At 45.6% G+C, this 19,322-nt stretch overlaps 1 protein-coding gene across 1 annotated transcript in view; it reads left to right on the plus strand.

Annotated features, from left to right (window-relative positions):
• Positions 1-1,085: 1,085 nt before the first annotated feature.
• Positions 1,086-19,322, plus strand: part of ccdc88b (coiled-coil domain containing 88B) — a gene marked incomplete at its 3' end in the record, with an annotated part of 34,675 nt that continues 16,438 nt past the window's right edge. Inside the window, exons 1-16 of the mRNA XM_080008251.1 lie at positions 1,086-1,205; positions 2,808-2,953; positions 4,231-4,339; positions 8,258-8,327; positions 8,424-8,482; positions 8,628-8,711; positions 9,635-9,775; positions 10,167-10,312; positions 10,904-10,985; positions 11,222-11,380; positions 12,548-12,694; positions 13,772-13,907; positions 14,115-14,230; positions 14,463-14,531; positions 18,325-18,423; positions 18,571-19,005. Of these exons, the coding sequence (XP_079864377.1) occupies positions 1,161-1,205; positions 2,808-2,953; positions 4,231-4,339; positions 8,258-8,327; positions 8,424-8,482; positions 8,628-8,711; positions 9,635-9,775; positions 10,167-10,312; positions 10,904-10,985; positions 11,222-11,380; positions 12,548-12,694; positions 13,772-13,907; positions 14,115-14,230; positions 14,463-14,531; positions 18,325-18,423; positions 18,571-19,005 (2,043 nt within the window). The 5' untranslated portion in view covers positions 1,086-1,160. The remainder of the gene's footprint in view (positions 1,206-2,807; positions 2,954-4,230; positions 4,340-8,257; positions 8,328-8,423; positions 8,483-8,627; positions 8,712-9,634; positions 9,776-10,166; positions 10,313-10,903; positions 10,986-11,221; positions 11,381-12,547; positions 12,695-13,771; positions 13,908-14,114; positions 14,231-14,462; positions 14,532-18,324; positions 18,424-18,570; positions 19,006-19,322) is intronic.

Genomic DNA, 19,322 nt, shown 5'->3' on the forward strand with positions numbered 1-19,322 from the left:
ACCTGTTGCGATTTTGAACATAATTCTGGGCCCTGCGGTGTAATCCACCCTACAGAGGATTTTATGGATTACAGCTCTAATGTAGCTCTAAAGGCAGATAAAGATAGATGGAACAAAAAGCTATGGCTATGTGAGGTGCAGGGTGTAGAATTTACGGAACAGACTCAGCAGAAATGGAATATAATATCCATGAGAATGTTTTAATTTGTGTATAATCCCATGAAAATAAGAACTGTTGTGTTGTGTTGTGTAGCCCTTTTGTAAATTCCCTATAAAGGCTTTATATAGTAGCCATGGTACTTTATGGTAATTATGATTACTATGATGATTCCGATTATGACTGGTTAATGATCGGTTAATCAATGACACTTTATGGTAACCGTGGTACATCCATGGTTTGACTATAAAACCATGATCAAACCATCGCAAAACCGTGGTTAAACCATAGTATAACCCTGGGTTATAAACCATTTGTTTTTGGACCAAAACCATAGTTAAAGCATCAGTTTAACAGTTTCAGTTCGTTGCAATCTGCAACCTCATCCCCTAGATGCCGCAAAATTCCACGCACTGCACCTTTAATTTGAATGACGCAGCCATGAAAAAAAAAATCTCTCCACCAGAGGTCACTCGTGCGCAGTGCTTAAATTTGCACCGTGGTAGTTGGTGAGTTAAGTGGGTGGGCAGGTTTGGAGTTATTATTAAGGGTGGGTGGTAGGGGTGGGGGGCATGGGGGGGGGGGGGGGGGGGAGAGGGTTCTCAGCAGGAAGCGTCAAGTGCCAGACATGGAAACAGTACAAGCAGTTCTCAGATCTCTGCCGCACTCATCCAGCTCAAACTCTCTCTCAATTCACAGCGGAGCGTCGTGGGACGGCGAGACTCGAGTTTCCACCCCCTGTCCACACCAGAGGTCTAACTGACAGAGGTGTGGTGACGCTTCCCCAGATGCAACACGTGTGTGTCGCTGGTTCCTGTGCGGTTTTGCAACGTGCAGCAGTTTGAGCTGAAGCAGAGGAAGGGGAGGGAAGGGCCAAAAAAAAAAAAAAAAACACCCCAAAGAGAACACAATGCAATGACTTGAGTGAGGATGGACTCTCTCGTTTGGCTCCGGCATTAGGCCTGCGTGTTGATCATTTGGGTCAAAAAGCCTCTCTGACACTATGGAAGCGATAGAGGAGTTCATGGAGAGCCCACTGGCGCGATGGGTAGGTCATTTATCATTTATTCCTTTCACACAGACACCGGGCGAGAGGAGGGCGGCAGAGGTGCAGGCCGGGGAAGAATAAGCTCCATGAGATGGCGGAAGGATAAACGTCTCATTTTCTCGGGACATTTCCGCCTTCATGAAGACTTTTAGGCTCTGACGAACGACCGATGGACGATCAGTGACTCCAGGCACAACGCACACTATCCACCACATCTACACCACGTCTACACCACATCTACACCACATCTACATCACATCTACATCACATCCATATCCAGCACAAGGGTTAGGATGGAGGGAGGTTCATGAAAGCTGTTTTACATTTGTTTTCTCTCACTCTGGCTACTGGGAAACAAAACAAAACCAGCAACTTCTTTTTTTTTAAATCTTCTTCTGCTTTCCATGATGTGAGACACTTCCGTGTATCGGACATTTTGAAGGACGGACAGGCAGACAGACAGACAGACAGACAGACAGACAGACAGACAGACAGACAGACAAATAGATAGATAGATAGATAGATAGATAGATAGATAGATAGATAGATAGATAGATAGATAGATAGATAGATAGATAGATAGACAGACAGGTAGATAGATAGATGGATAGACAGACAGGTAGATAGATAGATAGATAGATAGATAGATAGATAGATAGATAGATAGATAGACAGACAGGTAGGTAGATAGATAGATAGATAGATAGATAGATAGATAGATAGACAGACAGGTAGATAGATAGAATGATAGACAGATAGATAGATAGATAGATAGATAGATAGATAGATAGATAGATAGATAGATAGATAGATAGATAGATAGATAGATAGATAGATAGATAGACAGACAGGTAGATAGATAGATAGATAGACAGACAGGTAGATAGATAGATAGATAGATAGATAGATAGATAGATAGATAGATAGATAGATAGATAGATCGATTTATATAGAAATTGCAGTGTTTCACCACACATCAGAACAAATAGGCAATAATAATAATGAAGTAACACAAATAAATATATATTTTTTAATCATAAGCAATAAACCATAAACCAATGAACCTCTTTATCAACAACTCACAACAATTGTGTTGACAATGTAAGTGGACATCGGAAGGCACCACCTTCCAGTCTGAAACAGGGATCTTCTCCACCCCACGAATCAGGTTTAGGGGGTCTGCAGCAGTCTGCTATAAGTCACTGTCAAACCGACTTGAGCCTATTACACTCTTTACAGACAGTGCAGTTTATTTTAGTGGGCTGGCCTGCGATTGGGAATAAACCTCATTATATTGCAGTTTGCATTGGCACGGCTCTTCTGAGCAGAGAGAGACCTTGGCTGCCGTCCTGCTTGGCTCCTTATCCCTGTGAAGTGCTTCCCAGTGTGGGAGCGCAGTCTCCACCTGTCCAAACAGGTGCTGTTCCACGCCGTCAGAAGTGGCTTCCTGTGTGAAAACCATTCTGCCATCCTCCCGTTGCCCCATCCAATGACGCCCAAACTTTGCCCCCGCGTGTCCTTTTGATTATTATCTGGTCTTTATCTTGCATGTGCACCTGATCCCCCACCCCCCCCCCCGTGTGCTCTCCGTCCCCGTCGCAGGTGGAGCTGTACGAGGGAGTGGTGGAATGGGGCGACCAGGCCCCGCTCTACAGCCGCTACATGGAGGTGAACTCTTCCAGGAGCGCCCGCGACCGCTACCTGAAGTTAACCAACGGCATCTTTCTGAACGAGGTCATGAGGCTCATGTAAGCTCGTTTGAGAGGAAAAATATCTCGTGGACAGTTTTTCTTCGATAACGGAACGTGATCTCAGCGTCTGAGGGACACTTCGAAAATTGGCCATTATTCGACTTGATTTTTGCTTCGATGAGTAATTTCATTTTTCATCCATTGTTGATCAACCTTTGTTTAGCCAGTGCAGAATCATTTTTTCAAGGGGACCTTTTCCCAGGGAAATAAGAGCATACATTAAAAAACATGTCGACGTTATTTAAACACGAAAACATCCCCAGCGTGAAACCAATCGGCAACGTGAGCGTCAACAGTGTGTTTAAACAGCAATTGTGTGTTTAAATTCTGAAAATTGAAATGAAATGCTCAAGCTTTAGGTCTTCCTCTAATCCATTCCAAGTGTCGGGGGCACTATAACTGAAGGCCTGGCCAACTGTGATCTGACCTGTGGAAGTCGGTATTGGAATTTAGATAAGAAATGTATTTTCTTGCTAAGCCTGACCATACGCAAGAATGGCGATGTATTGCCATATATGCCTGTATTACACCAAATATGTAAACAATTAACAAGGTATTACATCTGTGGAAACACTGTTTTACCAATGAGCGTTGCACGACATCAGCTTTCTCTCCCGTCACAGCGTATTGTGCCTTTTCAGACCGAAAAAAAAAAGGTTTGTTTCACAAGTTCATACACATTTAGTGTATGTCAATGGATGCTGGATGTGACTGTGCATATTTAACACCCATTAAATAATAACCTGGAAGTGTGGATTTGTTGCAACAGGAACATTGTTTGGAGGGAATTCAATAGAGTAGAGAGACAGAACAAAGATGGAGAGAGCAGAGAATTGAGGTTGGAGGCTCAAGCTTTAGTCAGAGAATTATACCGGGATTCCGACGGGAGTAAGATTACATTACGGAAACACCCAGGAATTCTGACGAATATATAAATGTCATATTAGCGGAACATTTAGGCTGTTTCATTGTAATCCTATACATCATAATATCTCGACTGTTAGTGGGAATAATGCATGAGAGCTCTGTTAACGCCAAGTTAAATATGTCAGTCTGAGGCGCTGCAGCTAACGTGCGCTGCATCATTTCGAGCCGTCATTCGAAATTAAAGATGCATTTTCTCTTCAGGCTCATCAAAAAAAGAGAGAAGAAATCGGCACAAATTCACCGCTGCATTATGCATATGAACAAAGAAAAACAAACAAAACCAAAAGGCCTAGGTTCGAGTGCTTAAAAAATACTGCTTTAACCGCACTGTCCTGCTTCCACCCCAGAGACCCAAACCCCAAGGTGGAGCAGCTGTACCGGAGCGACGGAGACAACCTCACGCTGAGAGTCCAGAACTTCTCCATTTTGAACCGGCACCTGAGAACCTACTACCAGGTACGCACTTGATGAGGAGGGAAAAGGGAGGGAGAGGGAGGCGTCAAGTTGAGGGATTTCAAGAGGGAGAGAGTAGATCAGTGGTGGCCAACCTGCAGCCAGAGGCATGTGTGGTCCGCAGACCCCCGCGGTGTGGCCGAATGAGGATTTGTTCAAAATTAATTAATAAAAAAGTTATATTAATATTAATAATAATAAGAATAATAATAATAATAATATATTATTTATAATAATAATCACATTGATAATTATAACAACAACAACAATACTACTACTACTACTACTAGTAGTACTACCACTACCACTACTACTACTACTACTACTACTACTACTACTACTACTACTAATAATAATAATAATAATAATAATAATAATGATAATAATTATAATTATAATTATGATTATACTTTAAATAATACAAATTTAAGGCCAGTAAAAACCAGATTGGAGAACATTTTCTCCACAAACAAGAGTTTGACTCACCCCCTCCTTCAAACAGATAATTAAGGTGTAGGGAAAACGTCTCTGAAGAATGTTGACGGATCTCAGGGTCGGATGAAAAGCATTTGATCTCTCAAGAATTCTATGATCTATAAAGTAATCAGCCTTCGTTAGCAATTTGAGCGCCAGGCATTGACAAATTCTTTGTACCGAGTGCCTTTTTTGTCTGACATCCTAATTTGCCGTCTCCGGACGCTGATCGATGCGATGCTCCGGAACGCTGAGGAACGGAGCGGAGAGGAAGAGGCCAAAAATTCCTCCGTCCTCATCAGACTAGTTGCTTAGGACCAAGCGTCGACAAGCGGTTATGGGGTCAAAAAAAACGGAAAGGATAGTGTACGAAATAGCCCAATTTACAGTATCAAGTCTCGCTGCATCTCTCCGTACACCAGACAAAGGACTGAGAAGCGAGGCTGTTGGAAAGGGCGCGCCGGGCGGGGCTGCCGCCGGGCGCCAACGGGGAGCCAAGCGGCGCGGGCCTCCGCCTCCATAGTCTGAATCGCAGTTCTCAAAGTTTTGTCGGTGGTTTTTTACCTCCCCGCTCGTCATGAGCGCCGCGCCCTCCACGCCGGCAGTCTGAGGCTAAGAGTGCAGCCGAGTGAGGCGTAATTCTCTCCGCCGTGGCCCTCGGATTTTAAAATATACATACCGCGCCGCATGTCCGGATGAGCAGGCATGAATACAAAACACTCAAGTGGAAAAAAAAAAAAGGAATTGGACAGGCTCTATTTATCCCTTCAACTGGCTTGGCTGGCTGACTCGGCTGTTCAATTCTACTCCCAACGCCAGGAGCTTTTTCAATTGAAGCACCTGGATTAATACGTTTATCCAACAAGCTCGTGTAGAGAGGAATATAATGTCTGCCCCTTGGTTAAAACTGGGTTTAAAGATGTCACTAGGTAGATAGATAATAGATGTCACTTGCTGATGTCATTTATTGGACGACCAATGAATTATGCTGTGATTATCCACAAGCATGTTCTTTGAACTGTAAGGCTATAGGAAAACACAAGAGAATAGGAAGCACCGCATGAACCGTTTCTGGGTGAAATAAAAACCAAAGCGACTCTCTCTCTCTCTCTCTGGTGTGTTGATCAATTTTGATATTTTCTTTTTAACCCAAAAAAAACCCAAAAACCGTACGGGAGGTTTTTTTTTTTTTCATGAGGACCCGGCTAAATATGGAATACGTTTTTTAATGCCTCTCAATTACTGTCGTGACATTGAAAAAAAAACCTCCAGGAATGTGCCGGAGATAACCGCCAACGTTTAAGAATCATAGCCGGTATAGGTATAGAGTTCTTAATATTGCATCAAGTCACAGGGAGTATACCCCCCCCTCCCCCCCAAAAAAAGGAGAGCCGAGGCCCAGGCGTCTCATTCTGAAGTCGACTGACACAGCGAGGATGAGCAACGTGGCTCTGGAGTGGCTGATGTGTCACGTGCCCCACAGGACGAGACATTTAGGGATGGCTGCGCGGGCTTCTGATGACAAAGCTGAAGACCGTTGGTTTGCTCTGGAGAGCGCTCCGCCACCCCCCCCCCCCCGTGTAACTGAAACGAGAGCGCGTTGCGAGTGTGACCTCGTGTGACAACGATTGTGCGCCGATCGTCTGAGGGGCGCGGACAGGCCTCCCGAGCAGTCGGGAGAGGGGGGAACGCCAAAAGTCTGTGCATGGCTCTCTGACAATAGAAAATCCACTTAAGTGGAAAGTACATTGTGTTGTCGCGGGCCAAGTTTTCATCGTGCAGGAGAGTTAAAGGCCATGGCGGTGGCGTAAGGTAATTTAAGCAAAGGCGACTCGGAATTCTCTCATTTCCCAGGTTGCGCGGCGATGAATGTCCTGCAAATTCGCCAGAAAGGACAGATTACTGGAGGGCCAGGCGTCCAGATTGATGCTAAATTGCGTTTGCGCTTCCAGAACCACCGCTCCAAACGATGGGAGAACACACTCGGAGTTGGTCAGATTGTTGGTTGGGGCCACGGAAAAAATAACACTTTTCAAGGTTCCCACCTGCAGCCTCCACGTCCTCCAGAGGCGCTCCAGGAGCTGGGTGGAGTGGATGTGGTACTTGAGATACAAAAAGGACCTCTTTTTCCTCTTAGGATGAAGGTTTAACGCTCCGGTATTATTGTCAGTGCTGCTTTCCGAGGAAATTCCCCTTTGATTGTATTTGCTTTTCAGTTCAAGGCCAACAACATGTGTTTGATACAATTCTATACCTATTCTTCTTAATAATATTGTTGTTATACTGCAGCTAACCAATAATAAATGAAATACTTTGCGACTTGTGGTGATGCATGGTTTTTGCTGGTGGCCTTGTCGTCTGCTTCCTACGTAGTGAGGTAGAGCTTCACGCTGCGTTGAGGCTTCCATCAGTTCAACGTGAGCGTAGGTTGCTCTTCATGTTTCTCAGACGCCACAAAGACTGCTCACATGCGTGTGCAGATCCAAGCACGGTCAACATGGCAACACTCCCACGCTGCATTGTGTGCTATGTGACGGGAAGCTCCCTCTGAGTTTTAAGAATCAGCTGCTCTCCAGGTTCAAGTTCAAGTTCAAGTTCAAGTTCAAGAGATTATTTGTCACATACATATTGAAGCTTTTTCCATTTCTGTCCACTTGTGTTGAGCGGCTCCGACTGGAGGCAGGGAGTTTTCTTCATGTTTCTTTGTCATACAGAGAATGGGCTCGTAAGCAGCCCATTCTCAGAGGACCATTATTACCCACAATTATTATAATAATCCTCAGTGATATATATAATTGTGGCCTGCGTGCCGCATATTGAAATGAACAATAAAACTCTGGCCATGTGGGCGCACCGCGGCCAGAAAGACTCCGTCTCCCTCCCTAAAGCCTCACCTGTGGCAGAGACTCCCACAAGTGGCGCCTGAGCAGAGAGCCGGGAGGGGCCGGGCGGCGAGTGAAAGGCCCCCGGAGTCTTTCTGTGGTCCGCAGCCGGTGCTTGACTACGCCCCTTTGTCTGCCACGTTTATCTTTTGAATTTTATTTTGAAAAAATTTTAATTTCTCTTACCTGTTTTACTTTAAAATGACACAGAATAATTATTTGTTACTTGTTAATTGCGATGAAAAATTTTAGCTCAAAATTGTCTGCGAGCCGTATACCGTCATCGAAGGAGCCATAATTGGCTCGCGAGCCATAGGTTCCCGACCTCTGCTATACAACTCACAATAAACGACAGAGATTTTCTTTGTCATTTCCTCAACTAAAAAGTGCAGGCACGAACACTTTGCTCCTTGTCTGACACCTGATCTCTGTTTGCACTCCAGACCGCGGGGGCTTGCTTTCAATCTGAACAGCCTCCCGTTCAGAGTGCAGGACGGACGAGCTGCTCCCTCGCCCGCTATTTAGAATTCCCCTTAATATTCAATTTATTAATTTATTTTTTTAGGAGGACCTTCAGCAATTGATATTGATGCCTCTTCCGAATATCGCCATTCTGGGTCAGGATCCGTTAACAGGTATGAGATAAAACCCAAACAAACTCATGTATACCACGTGCTCCAGTGCCGAGATAGAGCAAACGGTGGAGTTGGTGATTCTGTCTGTGTCCTCAGAGGCGGCTGTGGAGGAGCTCAGAAGTTTGCTGCTTCTCCTGCTCGGATGTGCAGTACAGGTCCATACACACACACACACACACACGCACACACACACACGTACACACACACACGCACGCACACACACACACACACGTACACACACACACGCGCGCGCACACACACACAGTGCTGACTCCACTCCATTGCCTTCTGTGTTTGCAGTGTGAGAATAAGGAGACCTTCATTCAACAGATCCAGTCTCTGGACATCCAGACCCAGGCGGCCATCGCCAGCTGTATTCAAGAGGTATGTTCTGGCTCAGGGATAATCACATCAAGGAACCCCCCCCACCCACAAAGATACACTCAGCATTTGCCCACCGGCTCCCACTCCAATGTCCAAGGGACATAGGGCTGAGTAGATATTTGCAGTTGTATCTGGTTTACCACAGAAGCGCTGAGCTGTCTTCTTTGTAGGTGGGGCGATAACCGAGTGAGGAGAGAAAAAGTCCTCCACTGTGGGAGGAAATGCACTTTTTCATTTTTTTACCTATTTTCAGTTTGCCGGCATTCAATGAATAAAAGGAATTTGCTGGCGTCGTTGGTGACCCTCGCCGAGCACTATCTCATTGTCCCTGGACTCCCTCCTTAGGAAACCATGGACGTCTCCTACGCTTCTACACCACATATTTGCCGATAGAGTGGTTTGAGTTCAGCACTCTCAAGCTTTTACACCTTTTGTATCTCCTCTCTGCCTCCACTTCATTTTTCAAATAGTGTGACACATGCACATGCTCATAATTACAGATTTTTTTTTAATTACAATACCAGCATGCTTGAAACAGAGTGAGAACAGGTATGAATTAAAAATATCAGCGTGTTACCAAAGAGCTGTTTTGTGCCGGATTTCCAGCCACATAAATCATGGAGGTGAGAGTCGTTCTTCCTGCGTGGATGAACGCGCCCGCTGCTTGTGGTTAATTTGCCTTCCACCTGAGGGCAATTCAAACCTGTCTAAGTGATCATTAGTTTGCATGCCGGGCGTTTCGGGGGCACATTTCCCTGACTGATTTCAACATTACGGCGGAGAGATGTGAGAATCCATTTTTCCTGTGTACACGGGAGTTCTCCCCCGGGCGGAGTCGCACGTCTCCTCGTTCTGCCATTTTGTGTCAGGGTCCATGTACATAAGTTGATTTCGCTGTAGAAAATGCACCCACCCCAACTCAGGTGACTCAGGACCCACGGGTGGTGCTGCCGCTCCAGTGGGAGGAGCTCAACGGGGCGGAGGAAGTGGAGCTACAGCTGGTGTTCACCTCCATGGCCAAACAAGTGCAAGGCCTACTGGCACAGAGGGACACACACCTGGAGGTAGTACGGACAAACACACACACGCACACACACACACACACACACACACACACACACACAGCATTAGACTGTTCTCTCTCTATCGCTTTCCATATTGCTATTACATTCTGTATTGCTGGTCTAACGACCAAAATTTCCTCCCAGGGATTGATAAAATGTTGTCTTATCTCATCTAATCTTATATCACGTATAAGATGATAATTTATTATGTCTGTTTCTCTCTCTCTCTCGCTCTCCCTCTCTCCCCTCCACACTTTATTCCCCATGTTCCCCCTTTTCTCTCTACTTGTCACCTCTCTGCTTCACACTTTTTCTCTTTCTGTCATTGCTTTCTCCCCCCCCTCCCCCTCCCCCTCCCCCGCCCTCTCCCTCTCTTCCTCCGCGTGCCCAGAGGATAGCAGAGCTGTGCAGGGAGCGGGAGGCCCGGGCGGAGTCAGGCGTGGCGCCCCTGGGTGCTCCGGGCGAGGAGCCCCCCGGGGGCCTGGCGCTCCAGCTGGCAGACAGTCGGGCGAAGCTCCGCCGCCTCAAACAGCAACTGTGAGCGCATGAGGCCGGGAGGATGTGGGACACGAGAGAAAATCTAAACTTCAAAGATCCGCCAATGCATTTTAATTTTCCCTATACTAATACTAGTGAATCTTAAAGGCTGTTAGTGAGCACCTAAAAAACCTTGGTGGAATTTTTTGTGGCCTGGTTGTAATATTCCTGCTCACCAATCAGATGCAGACCATCTGCAGATTGATATGTTGGCATCACACAGTTGAGAAATGGCCCAATATGTTGATGATTTCAAGTAAAACATTTGTGTTGGAACTGAACGTTGAAGATGTCTTGAACTCAGAGGAATATTGTGTCATTTAAATCTTGAATGAGCATTATCACTCAAGAACCGGCCACTCAAAGCCCTTTACAGACTTTACACTTTACAAGCACGCACGCACACAAGCACGCATGCACATAGGTGTCTTGTTCAAGGAGGGACAGAGGGATCAACCCAGGAAACCACTGCATGTTAGAGAAACACTCTCTCTCCTGAGGGGCTGCCGCACATTATTGTAGCATTTGAACGCAGTGTGACAGGTATTGTGTATCGCCACAAACACTGAGGCCTCCTTCACGTCTCTCCAGAGAGGACAAAGGAGATCAGCTGTTGGATTACAAGCAGGAAGTTCAGACCATGGAGGAACAACTCAAGAAGCTGCAGAAAGAGGTGCACACGCACGCACACCCGCGCACACGCACACACACACATTCACGCCACGTACATTCTCACATGTACAAACATACATACACTTATTTCTATTCCGTATGACCTCTGAATCACACGTTTGATTTATTGCACTCGCAAGCCTTTGCTTTTCCTGACCCCTGATCCAACGCTGTGTATATGTATGTGTGTATGTGTGTTTGTGTGTGTGTGTGTGCGTGCGTGCGTGTGTCCTCCAGAACCGCTCTCTGCAGGGAGAGGTGCGTGGCATGCGGGTCCTGAGGGATGAGCTGGACTGCGCCCGGGAGCGGGTGGGTCACGCCGAGCAGCTGCAGGCGGAGCTGCAGAGCTGCAGACACAAACTAAGGAGCTTGGAACCCGCTCGCATGCAGCTCAAGGTACGGAGAACCGCGCCCGTAGAAACATTAGAGGGGTGGTAGATGGGGGTCATCGACCGGGGTCCGTCGGGTCACCGCGCATGTGAGGCCCGGCCTTGAACACAAATGTTTCACTCTGTGTGAGTGTGTGCGTCTTGTATAATGTCAGCTATTTCATAGGTTTTCTTTTAAACAATATTGAATTTCGGCACAAAATATCGGTATCGACAGCCTCAGTCGGCCAATTATCAGCATCGGTAACGACCATTAAAACCCATAAAAACACACACACACACACACACACACACACACACACACACGCCATGCTTACAACACAAGGCAAGGCCACACACGTGCAAGGACACTTCAGGCTGACCCCCATCTACCACCCCTGTTAAAATATGGCTTTAGAAGATGGTTTAAATATGGTATTCACTCACACGGCCGGGAGCTTTTAGCACACAGCGGAAAAAAGAAAGAAGCTCGTATGAAAATGTGAAAGGCAGTCACTGAGAAATCTAGTTTTGAATGTCATCAAAATATTCCGCTGAGATATTTACCATCAGTGGGAGGATGGCTTTGCTGCTTTGAGCTGTCGCCCCCCTGATAATCTTGATATAATTATTCGTTTTAACATTTCAATAAATAACATATTTAAATAAATACATTTGCCAGAATACCACTTTAATTGTCCTCTGCCTTTAATAAAACACTCCGTTGTCTAACCTCCACATTCTCAGTCTCATCAGATTCAGACGAGGAGTGATCTGTCGCTGGGGGGGCGTCGATCTCGACAGGAAGTATTTCCTGTTTGAATGCTGATTTACAAACCTAGTCAGTTATTTTGCCACGTTTGTCAGCTTTCGGAGAACAGGAAATATCAAGGTCGTGCCTCCCTGCTGCTGCTTTGTTTGCATATAGCCGGCGTATATGACTCAAGCTGCTGCGCGTAGATTTATGAGCTCGAGAAGGTGAAGGCACCCAGGGCCTGCGGAGGGAAAGACAAAAGAATCGTACTTTTTCTCCGCATAGCGCCGCGTTCCAGGGCCGCCTCCTGTTCCGCTCAACGCAACTTCCCCTTCCCGAGAAGATGGATCTGCATAATGATGGCTACGCCTGGCGTGACGATGATACGCTCCCCCCCCCCACTCTCTCTTGCTCTCTTTCTCTGTGCGGCGCCCCCTACAGGAGCAGCAGCAGCTGTGCGCGACGCTGCAAGAGACCAAGGAGCTTCTCGAGGAGCAGCTGACGGAAGCGCGGGCGCGTTGCTCGTCGCTAAGGGAGCAGCAGAGGGACAATCTTCTGTTGCGGCAGAGAACCTCAGACCTGGAGGCGGTGGGTGGAGGACTGGATGTGTGTGTATGTGTGTGTGTGTGTGTGTGTGTGTGTGTGGGTGTGTGTACTGTACATGTTGAGACTGATGTTTATGTGTTTGCATTTGGGTGTCCATCTGTGTGTGTGCGATTATGGGTAGTTGTGTACATACATACAAAGTAATTAATGGTACAGATGGTAGGGATGCAACCGTGTGACCTTGTGACTTTTAAGAAGTGCTCTCCATGATGCAATTCTTTTACTGCGTGGAATTTTAATTTAATGGTCGAGAGATATCTACAAAAAATTGAAAAATGTGGTGGAAGAGATCTGTACTGCCTCAAAAGTAAGGATTCCTCACAGGATATTGGCTATACTGTAAGTAACCAAATTAAAGGTCACAAAAGTTGGAGGGAACAACTTTTTTTTTAGCGGGGGCCGTGTTATTAAAGGATCATCGCGAGTCAAAAAGTACCTCAAAACACACAAAAAAACAGTATAAATAAAAAACGCAGATAAGCCCTAGATTACAAACATGGCGTGTGAGATCAGTAAAATGACACAGTGTTCGAGCATCCGTCGCTGGTGTTTCGTACTGTGGCTCACTATCAGGGAATTCCATAAAAGTTCAGTTCCTCACCTCCCTCGGTTCGATTATTTTTGACAACCATAATCAACGCCAGCGTACAGCATTACCGTGTGTGAATGTGACTCGACTCTACCTTGCTCTTATTGATTCCCTGCTTCCTCGAATGCCATCATTTGTGCCTCGGCAGCTTTGCAACGTACTGGTGAGACAACAAATCAGCACCGTGGCATTTCAAATTGCACATTATGAAGGTAAAAATTGCCTGATGTATGAGTTTAAATGACTGCCCACCTTCCTATGAATTAGGGAGTTTTCAATCAAGGGCTTGTCACTGTAGTTATACAGTATATGACATGTAAGTATGTCAGGAGTGACTTCATAATTATATATAATCTGTGTGGGTGTGTTTGTGTACGAACCCTAGTTATATTACTGTTTTGTGTCTTTGTGCGCATGTGTGTGTGTGTGTGTGTGTGTGTGTGTGTGTGTGTGTGTGTGTGTGTGTGTAGGAGCGGGACACTGAGAGGCAGAGGGTCGATGAGCTGCTGGAAATGAACATGAGCCTGGAGGCGGAGCTTAAGCACAGCGGCAGAGCGATGGACCAATCAGAAGTGGAGTCTGACGAGGAGCTGCGAGAACTGATCGGTCAGCACTGCCATTAAATATGTTTTTAATTAACTGATAATGGTTCAGATAGGTTTGATTTGCTCTCTCATTTTCCTTCTTTCGCCCTAATTTATTTTCTCAATTACCCCTCCTGCCCAGTCTCCATTTTGCTCATCTTCTGTATTCTCCACATCCTTCCCCTTGCCTCTTACTTCTCTCCCACCCCGTCGTCTCTCTGCCCGTCAGATCTGAAGCCGCTGAGCGTGGAAGTGGGCGAGGCCTCGTCGCTGATGCTTCTGGGGGCGGAGCGGGAGAACTCAGAACTGAGGAGGCGTCTGGAGGAGCTACAGGCCCAGCAGGAGGTCAGGCATCTGGAGGATCTACCAACCCCAGCGAGCAGATGGGGCTCATGGGTCACAGACACAAAAACAACTAAACTTAAGAAACAAGTCAATTTCTTCACACTTCCAGAGGCTCAACTGAATTACTCGACACCTCCGAATACACATACCACACCTTGAAGAGGTGTCTAATGTACTGCTACATGCAGTATGTAAAAATGTGCCTGATGCAGCTCTTTCTCTCTCTGTTCAGGCCAAGCTTCCAGATGTGAGGGGAGAGCTGAGCTGTCTGGAGCTCGAGCACCAGGACACTCTGAGGCAGGTGAGCAGGAAAGCGTTGTACGGTTTAAACTCCCAGAACGTTCAGACCAGGTGTGGGCCACACAAATTCCACCAACTCTAAAATTCCAAAATGTGGGACCCGACGTGATTCGCCGACAAGTTGGAATGCAGATACCAGTGGTTCGAATAAAATCCTCTTCGCAACCACACTGAAGCTACGCTGTCACATGATTTGTACCTTTAAGGATGCTGAGCACGACCTGTGGCTCTCACCTCTCTGATACTTTTCATCAAAGATCACACCACAGCGTTATGGATCAAGATCAGAGTAGAAATTTTAAAAACCCGGTAGTGTCCGACATCAAATTTAAAATTTTCCCTGTGTAAAATTCCACTGGCATGTCACGGTAGCACACTTCCCAGCAGCTCCTACAGAGAAAACACTTGGGTTTTTATTCATATGGCTGTTCTATGCAATCATGGGTTCTATTCCATTGGGTTTTATCCCATTCCCTTTTGATTTATTTACATCATGATTTGTGATAACTTGTAATATAGTTTGCTTGGATCTTAATTATTAATTGTCGTGTGATGAGGAAACTTGTTTGGAGACTGTGTTTGCAGCTCTTGGATCAATCAATCAATCAATAAACCAATCAACCAATCAACCAATCAACCAATCAATCAATCAATCACCTCATAAATTGAACAATCAATCAAACCATCAATCAATCAATCAATTTAAAGTGTGTAATCACCATGTGGCATGGTCCCGATACACTTGCACACAATCAAAAGAACACACAGGAGAAAACATACAGCAAGCAAAGAAAACAGTCACAACAAAACAACGACATCAAAAACATCAACGTCAGAACAACAAAGCCCAAGAGATGCGTGCACAGAGCCAAGAACAAGGATGTGAATAAAACAACCACGTTAAAAACATCAGTGCTCAAGGAATGTTTGAAAAGACGACTCGACTAAGTTCTACGCTGTAGGGTAAGGCTGCAATGAAGTGAGTGGAGGTAGGTTTTCAGTCTCAAGCGGGCGCGCTTCTTTGACACGCACTGGGAGGCCGTTCCAGGGATAAGGGGCACGGTGGGCAAAAGCTCTGAAACCAAACCATCCCGTTTTTAGATAACTGAGGCAATGACCAGGAGACCAGCATCGAGAGAGCAAAGAGGGCGTGGTGGTGTGTATGCTAGAATGATCTCAGATAAGCAAAGTTCAAAGAAGAACCTTAAAACCAGCTCTAGCTTGCACTGGTCGCCACTGAAGAGGGGCCAAGAATGGGCGTTGTATGATCCAACTCCTTAGTTTTTGTCGAGATTCTAGCTGCAGGATTCTGAACAAGCTGAAGACTCCTCAGCAGCACAACTAGGAAGACCAGAGAAAAGGGCACTAAGACAATCAAGTCCGGAGGAAAGAAATACATGGATTACAGTTTCAGCATCGCGCAGTGATAGAATAGGTCCGATTTTTGCAATATTACTAAGATGGAAAAATGCTGTCTTAGTTACAGCTTTGATACAGGACGAGAATCAAAAATCGCTCCAAGGTTTTTGATGGTCGAGCTTTCAGGAATAATAGAACCATTGATGTTAACACTCTAACTCTCAAACAAATGCCCACATCTGGCTGGTGTAACAATTAATTAATCTGTTTTTATCAGCATTTATCAGCAGAAAGTTCATACCCATCCATTTTTTTTCAGGGTTAAGGTTAGACATGCCTCTAATTTTAGGAACTGGGAAAGGTCATTTGGCTTTACCATAACATATAGCCGTGTATCATCAGGGTAACAACACCATAGTTGCAAATAATGTCACCGAGGGGAAGCATATGGATGGAGAAGAGCATAGGGCCAAGAATCGATCCCTGGGGTACACCAAACTTTACTTCAGAAACTTCAGAGATTGTATTATTGTAACTTAGACGTTGAGTTCTATTTGATAAATATGAACAAAATCATGAAAGCACCGGCCCCTGGATACCAATATGCCTCTCCAAGCGGCTTGGAAGGATGCTGTGGGTCCACAGTGTCAAAAGGTGCACTCAAGACAAGAAGCAGAAACAATGACGCTAAGTCAGGATCAACACTAATTAGTAGATCATTGATTACTCTGCTCAAGGCAGTTTCAGTGGACTGGCGGGACCGAAATACAGTGTGGAAGCTATCGAAAAAGATTGTTGTTGGATACGTAGGCAGTAAGTTGATCAGCGATGGCCCTTTCAAGTGGTTTCGACATTAAAGAAAGATTGTAAATTGGCCTGTAATTATTTCAAATTTTCGGATCAATATTCGTTTTTTTGAGCAGTGGTTTGATAATGGCAGTTTTAAAAGCTGAGGGCACAGAGCCTATAGAAAAAGACTTATTGATTAGCTCAAGAATAGGATTATTGAAAACAGGAAGCGGTTCTTTAAAAAGCTTAAGGGGTATAGGGTCTAATATGTAGGTTGTAGATTTGGAAGCAGTCACCAGGCTGGTGAGGGCCTCAGGGGAAATGATTTCATTCTGTGGAAGAGAGCAGTTGGTCAGAGGATCGATTTAAGGGACTCTGATGCCTGATCCCCTGTCACTCAGAAATGTGACATTTAGTCCAATTTCAAAGTTTTTGATTAAATTATACAAAAAATCTTTTGATTCACTCATTGTAAAATAATAGTTAGTAGCAGTCCTTCAAAAATATAGATAACAAATACTGTTATCAGCAATCTAGAGTGAGGCCAGGCCAAAAATATTAACAAACACTAGAGATGTTGCATATAATATACTTTTTTTTTTAAATTAAGGTGATAGATAAAAAAATATGATAATGTTATATGCTGCTATAACACTTTAAGAATTGAGTGCTTATAATAATTTTATATCATACATTAATAGTTTGTGATTTCCTCTCGCTCTCCCAACAACAACAGTGACACAAACACAATGTGAATGCATGCATCAAAAACAGGCCAATATAAATAAAATACTATTTTAAGGTCCAATTCCACGTAGAGACCAAGGGCAGAATGGGTTTTAAGATTATGGATCGGTTCTAATCTTGCCTCATTCTTAAGATACGTATGTCCCTTCTCTTCTGACACAGAAACCTTTTCAATAGCCCAGCAGCGAGGGGTTCATCAGCCAATATGGCAGAGATGAACGACAAATAGATATTAAACCTACTGCAAAAAGTTTGTTCTCCGGTTCGGAGCTACGTTGGTTTCACGTTAAATAAGACCCAGTGTGTAGCTACGTGTAAAAGCTGTTTCAACGATCGTCGTCACCATCTCCCTAATCTCTGTACTTGCATTACGGGTAGTTATTAGTTTAGTCAACATGTGCATTAGTTTAATAAAAATGAATACTTTCTAAAAGTGCTGTTAACTATGGAGTACATTTAAAAAATCAAGTAAATGTTTTTTTTTTTCAGAAGCTCAATCATCAAAGTTGAAAACGAATATTTAGTCATTTCAAATTTTTGCTAACTTTGTCTGCGTAGTATCCTAATTTCACAGTTATCGTGATATATTTTTCCTTTGTTTGGAGAGCTGGAGAATTTGCCATCGTGACAGTCCTGACCCAAAGCAAATTCTATTTTTGGAGAACTTCAAAGCCTCGAGTGCAGAGTTTAGCCCATTTTCCTTCTCCCGATTCCTCTCACGCTCTGTGCATTAATAAAGAGAAGTTAAGCTCCAGTTGAAAAGCCTTCGCAAGCCGTGGTTTTCAGTAGGAAATTGGAAAGGAAGAAGAAATGTCCACCAGAGACTCTGTATGCGACAAAGCCTCGATTCATATAACATATTGTTCTCCACTTTGTTCTTTAATTCATCATCTCCTCAGCTACAAAACTTGAAGAGCGAGAACAACGCGCTGAAATGCAACCTCCAAGAGCTGCAACAAATTGAGGGGGTCGGAGAGGAGCGGGGGGGAGAGGAGGAGGTGGGGCGAGGGGGGGAGAGAGGAGTGCCGGGCTCCGAGTCCCCCGGGGAGAAGGGGGAAGGAGCGCAGAGGAGGCTGGAGGAGGATGGAGGGGAGACGGGAGGGGAGATCCTCGGGGGTCGGAGGGAGGCGGGCGTGGGCCAAGAGGTTCTCCTCCCGGATGAAGGACAAGGAGGAGGCGTCCAAGCCAAGGACAGGGGGGAGGCGGAGGGGGGACAGCGGGAGAAAGGGAGGAAGAGGCGGCTCGCAGAGGAGGGCGACCCGAGGAGGGAAGACGACGCCATACGCGACTCCAAAGGGGGCCCTCTGGAAGAAGGGAGGGGGGGAGGAGGAGCGGAGGACGGGGTAGGGCCGTCGCGCTCCCCCTCCAATCCAGAGGTGCGGCTCCTGATGACCCGGCTCCAGGAGGTGCAGGAGGAGGCGGAGCGGCAGACGCTGGCGGCCCAGGACCTGCGCTCCAAGCTGGGGGATCAGAGCCGCAGAGCCTGGGAAGCCGAGCAGAGGCTGGTTCTGCTGGAGGCAGAGTCGCAGAGGATGAAGAAGGCTGTGGAGAGCCTGGGAGAGGCCCGCAGACGGATAGAGGTAGGGTGAATATATAGAGATATATATATATAGAGAGAGAGAGAGAAAGTAAGAGAGAGAGAAAGTAAGAGAGAGATGGAATATGTGAATGAATGGAATGGGTGTGATAGTGGAGTGGACGAACTGATTAAAGGATGGATGGAGAAATGAAGGGCCGGCAGAGCTTTGAAGAGGCAGGGCAAAAGAACAAAGGCCAGATTTATTTGCAAAGTGATAGTGGATTGAATGAATACATGAATAGTGATGACAGCATCCTGTTGCTGCAACTGAGATGAAAAACTACATAATGCATGAATGGTTTTAGGGTAGGATGGTGG

This window comes from Zeus faber (assembly GCF_960531495.2).
Source record: "Zeus faber genome assembly, chromosome: 10".
Classification (NCBI taxonomy): Eukaryota; Metazoa; Chordata; class Actinopteri; order Zeiformes; family Zeidae; genus Zeus; species Zeus faber.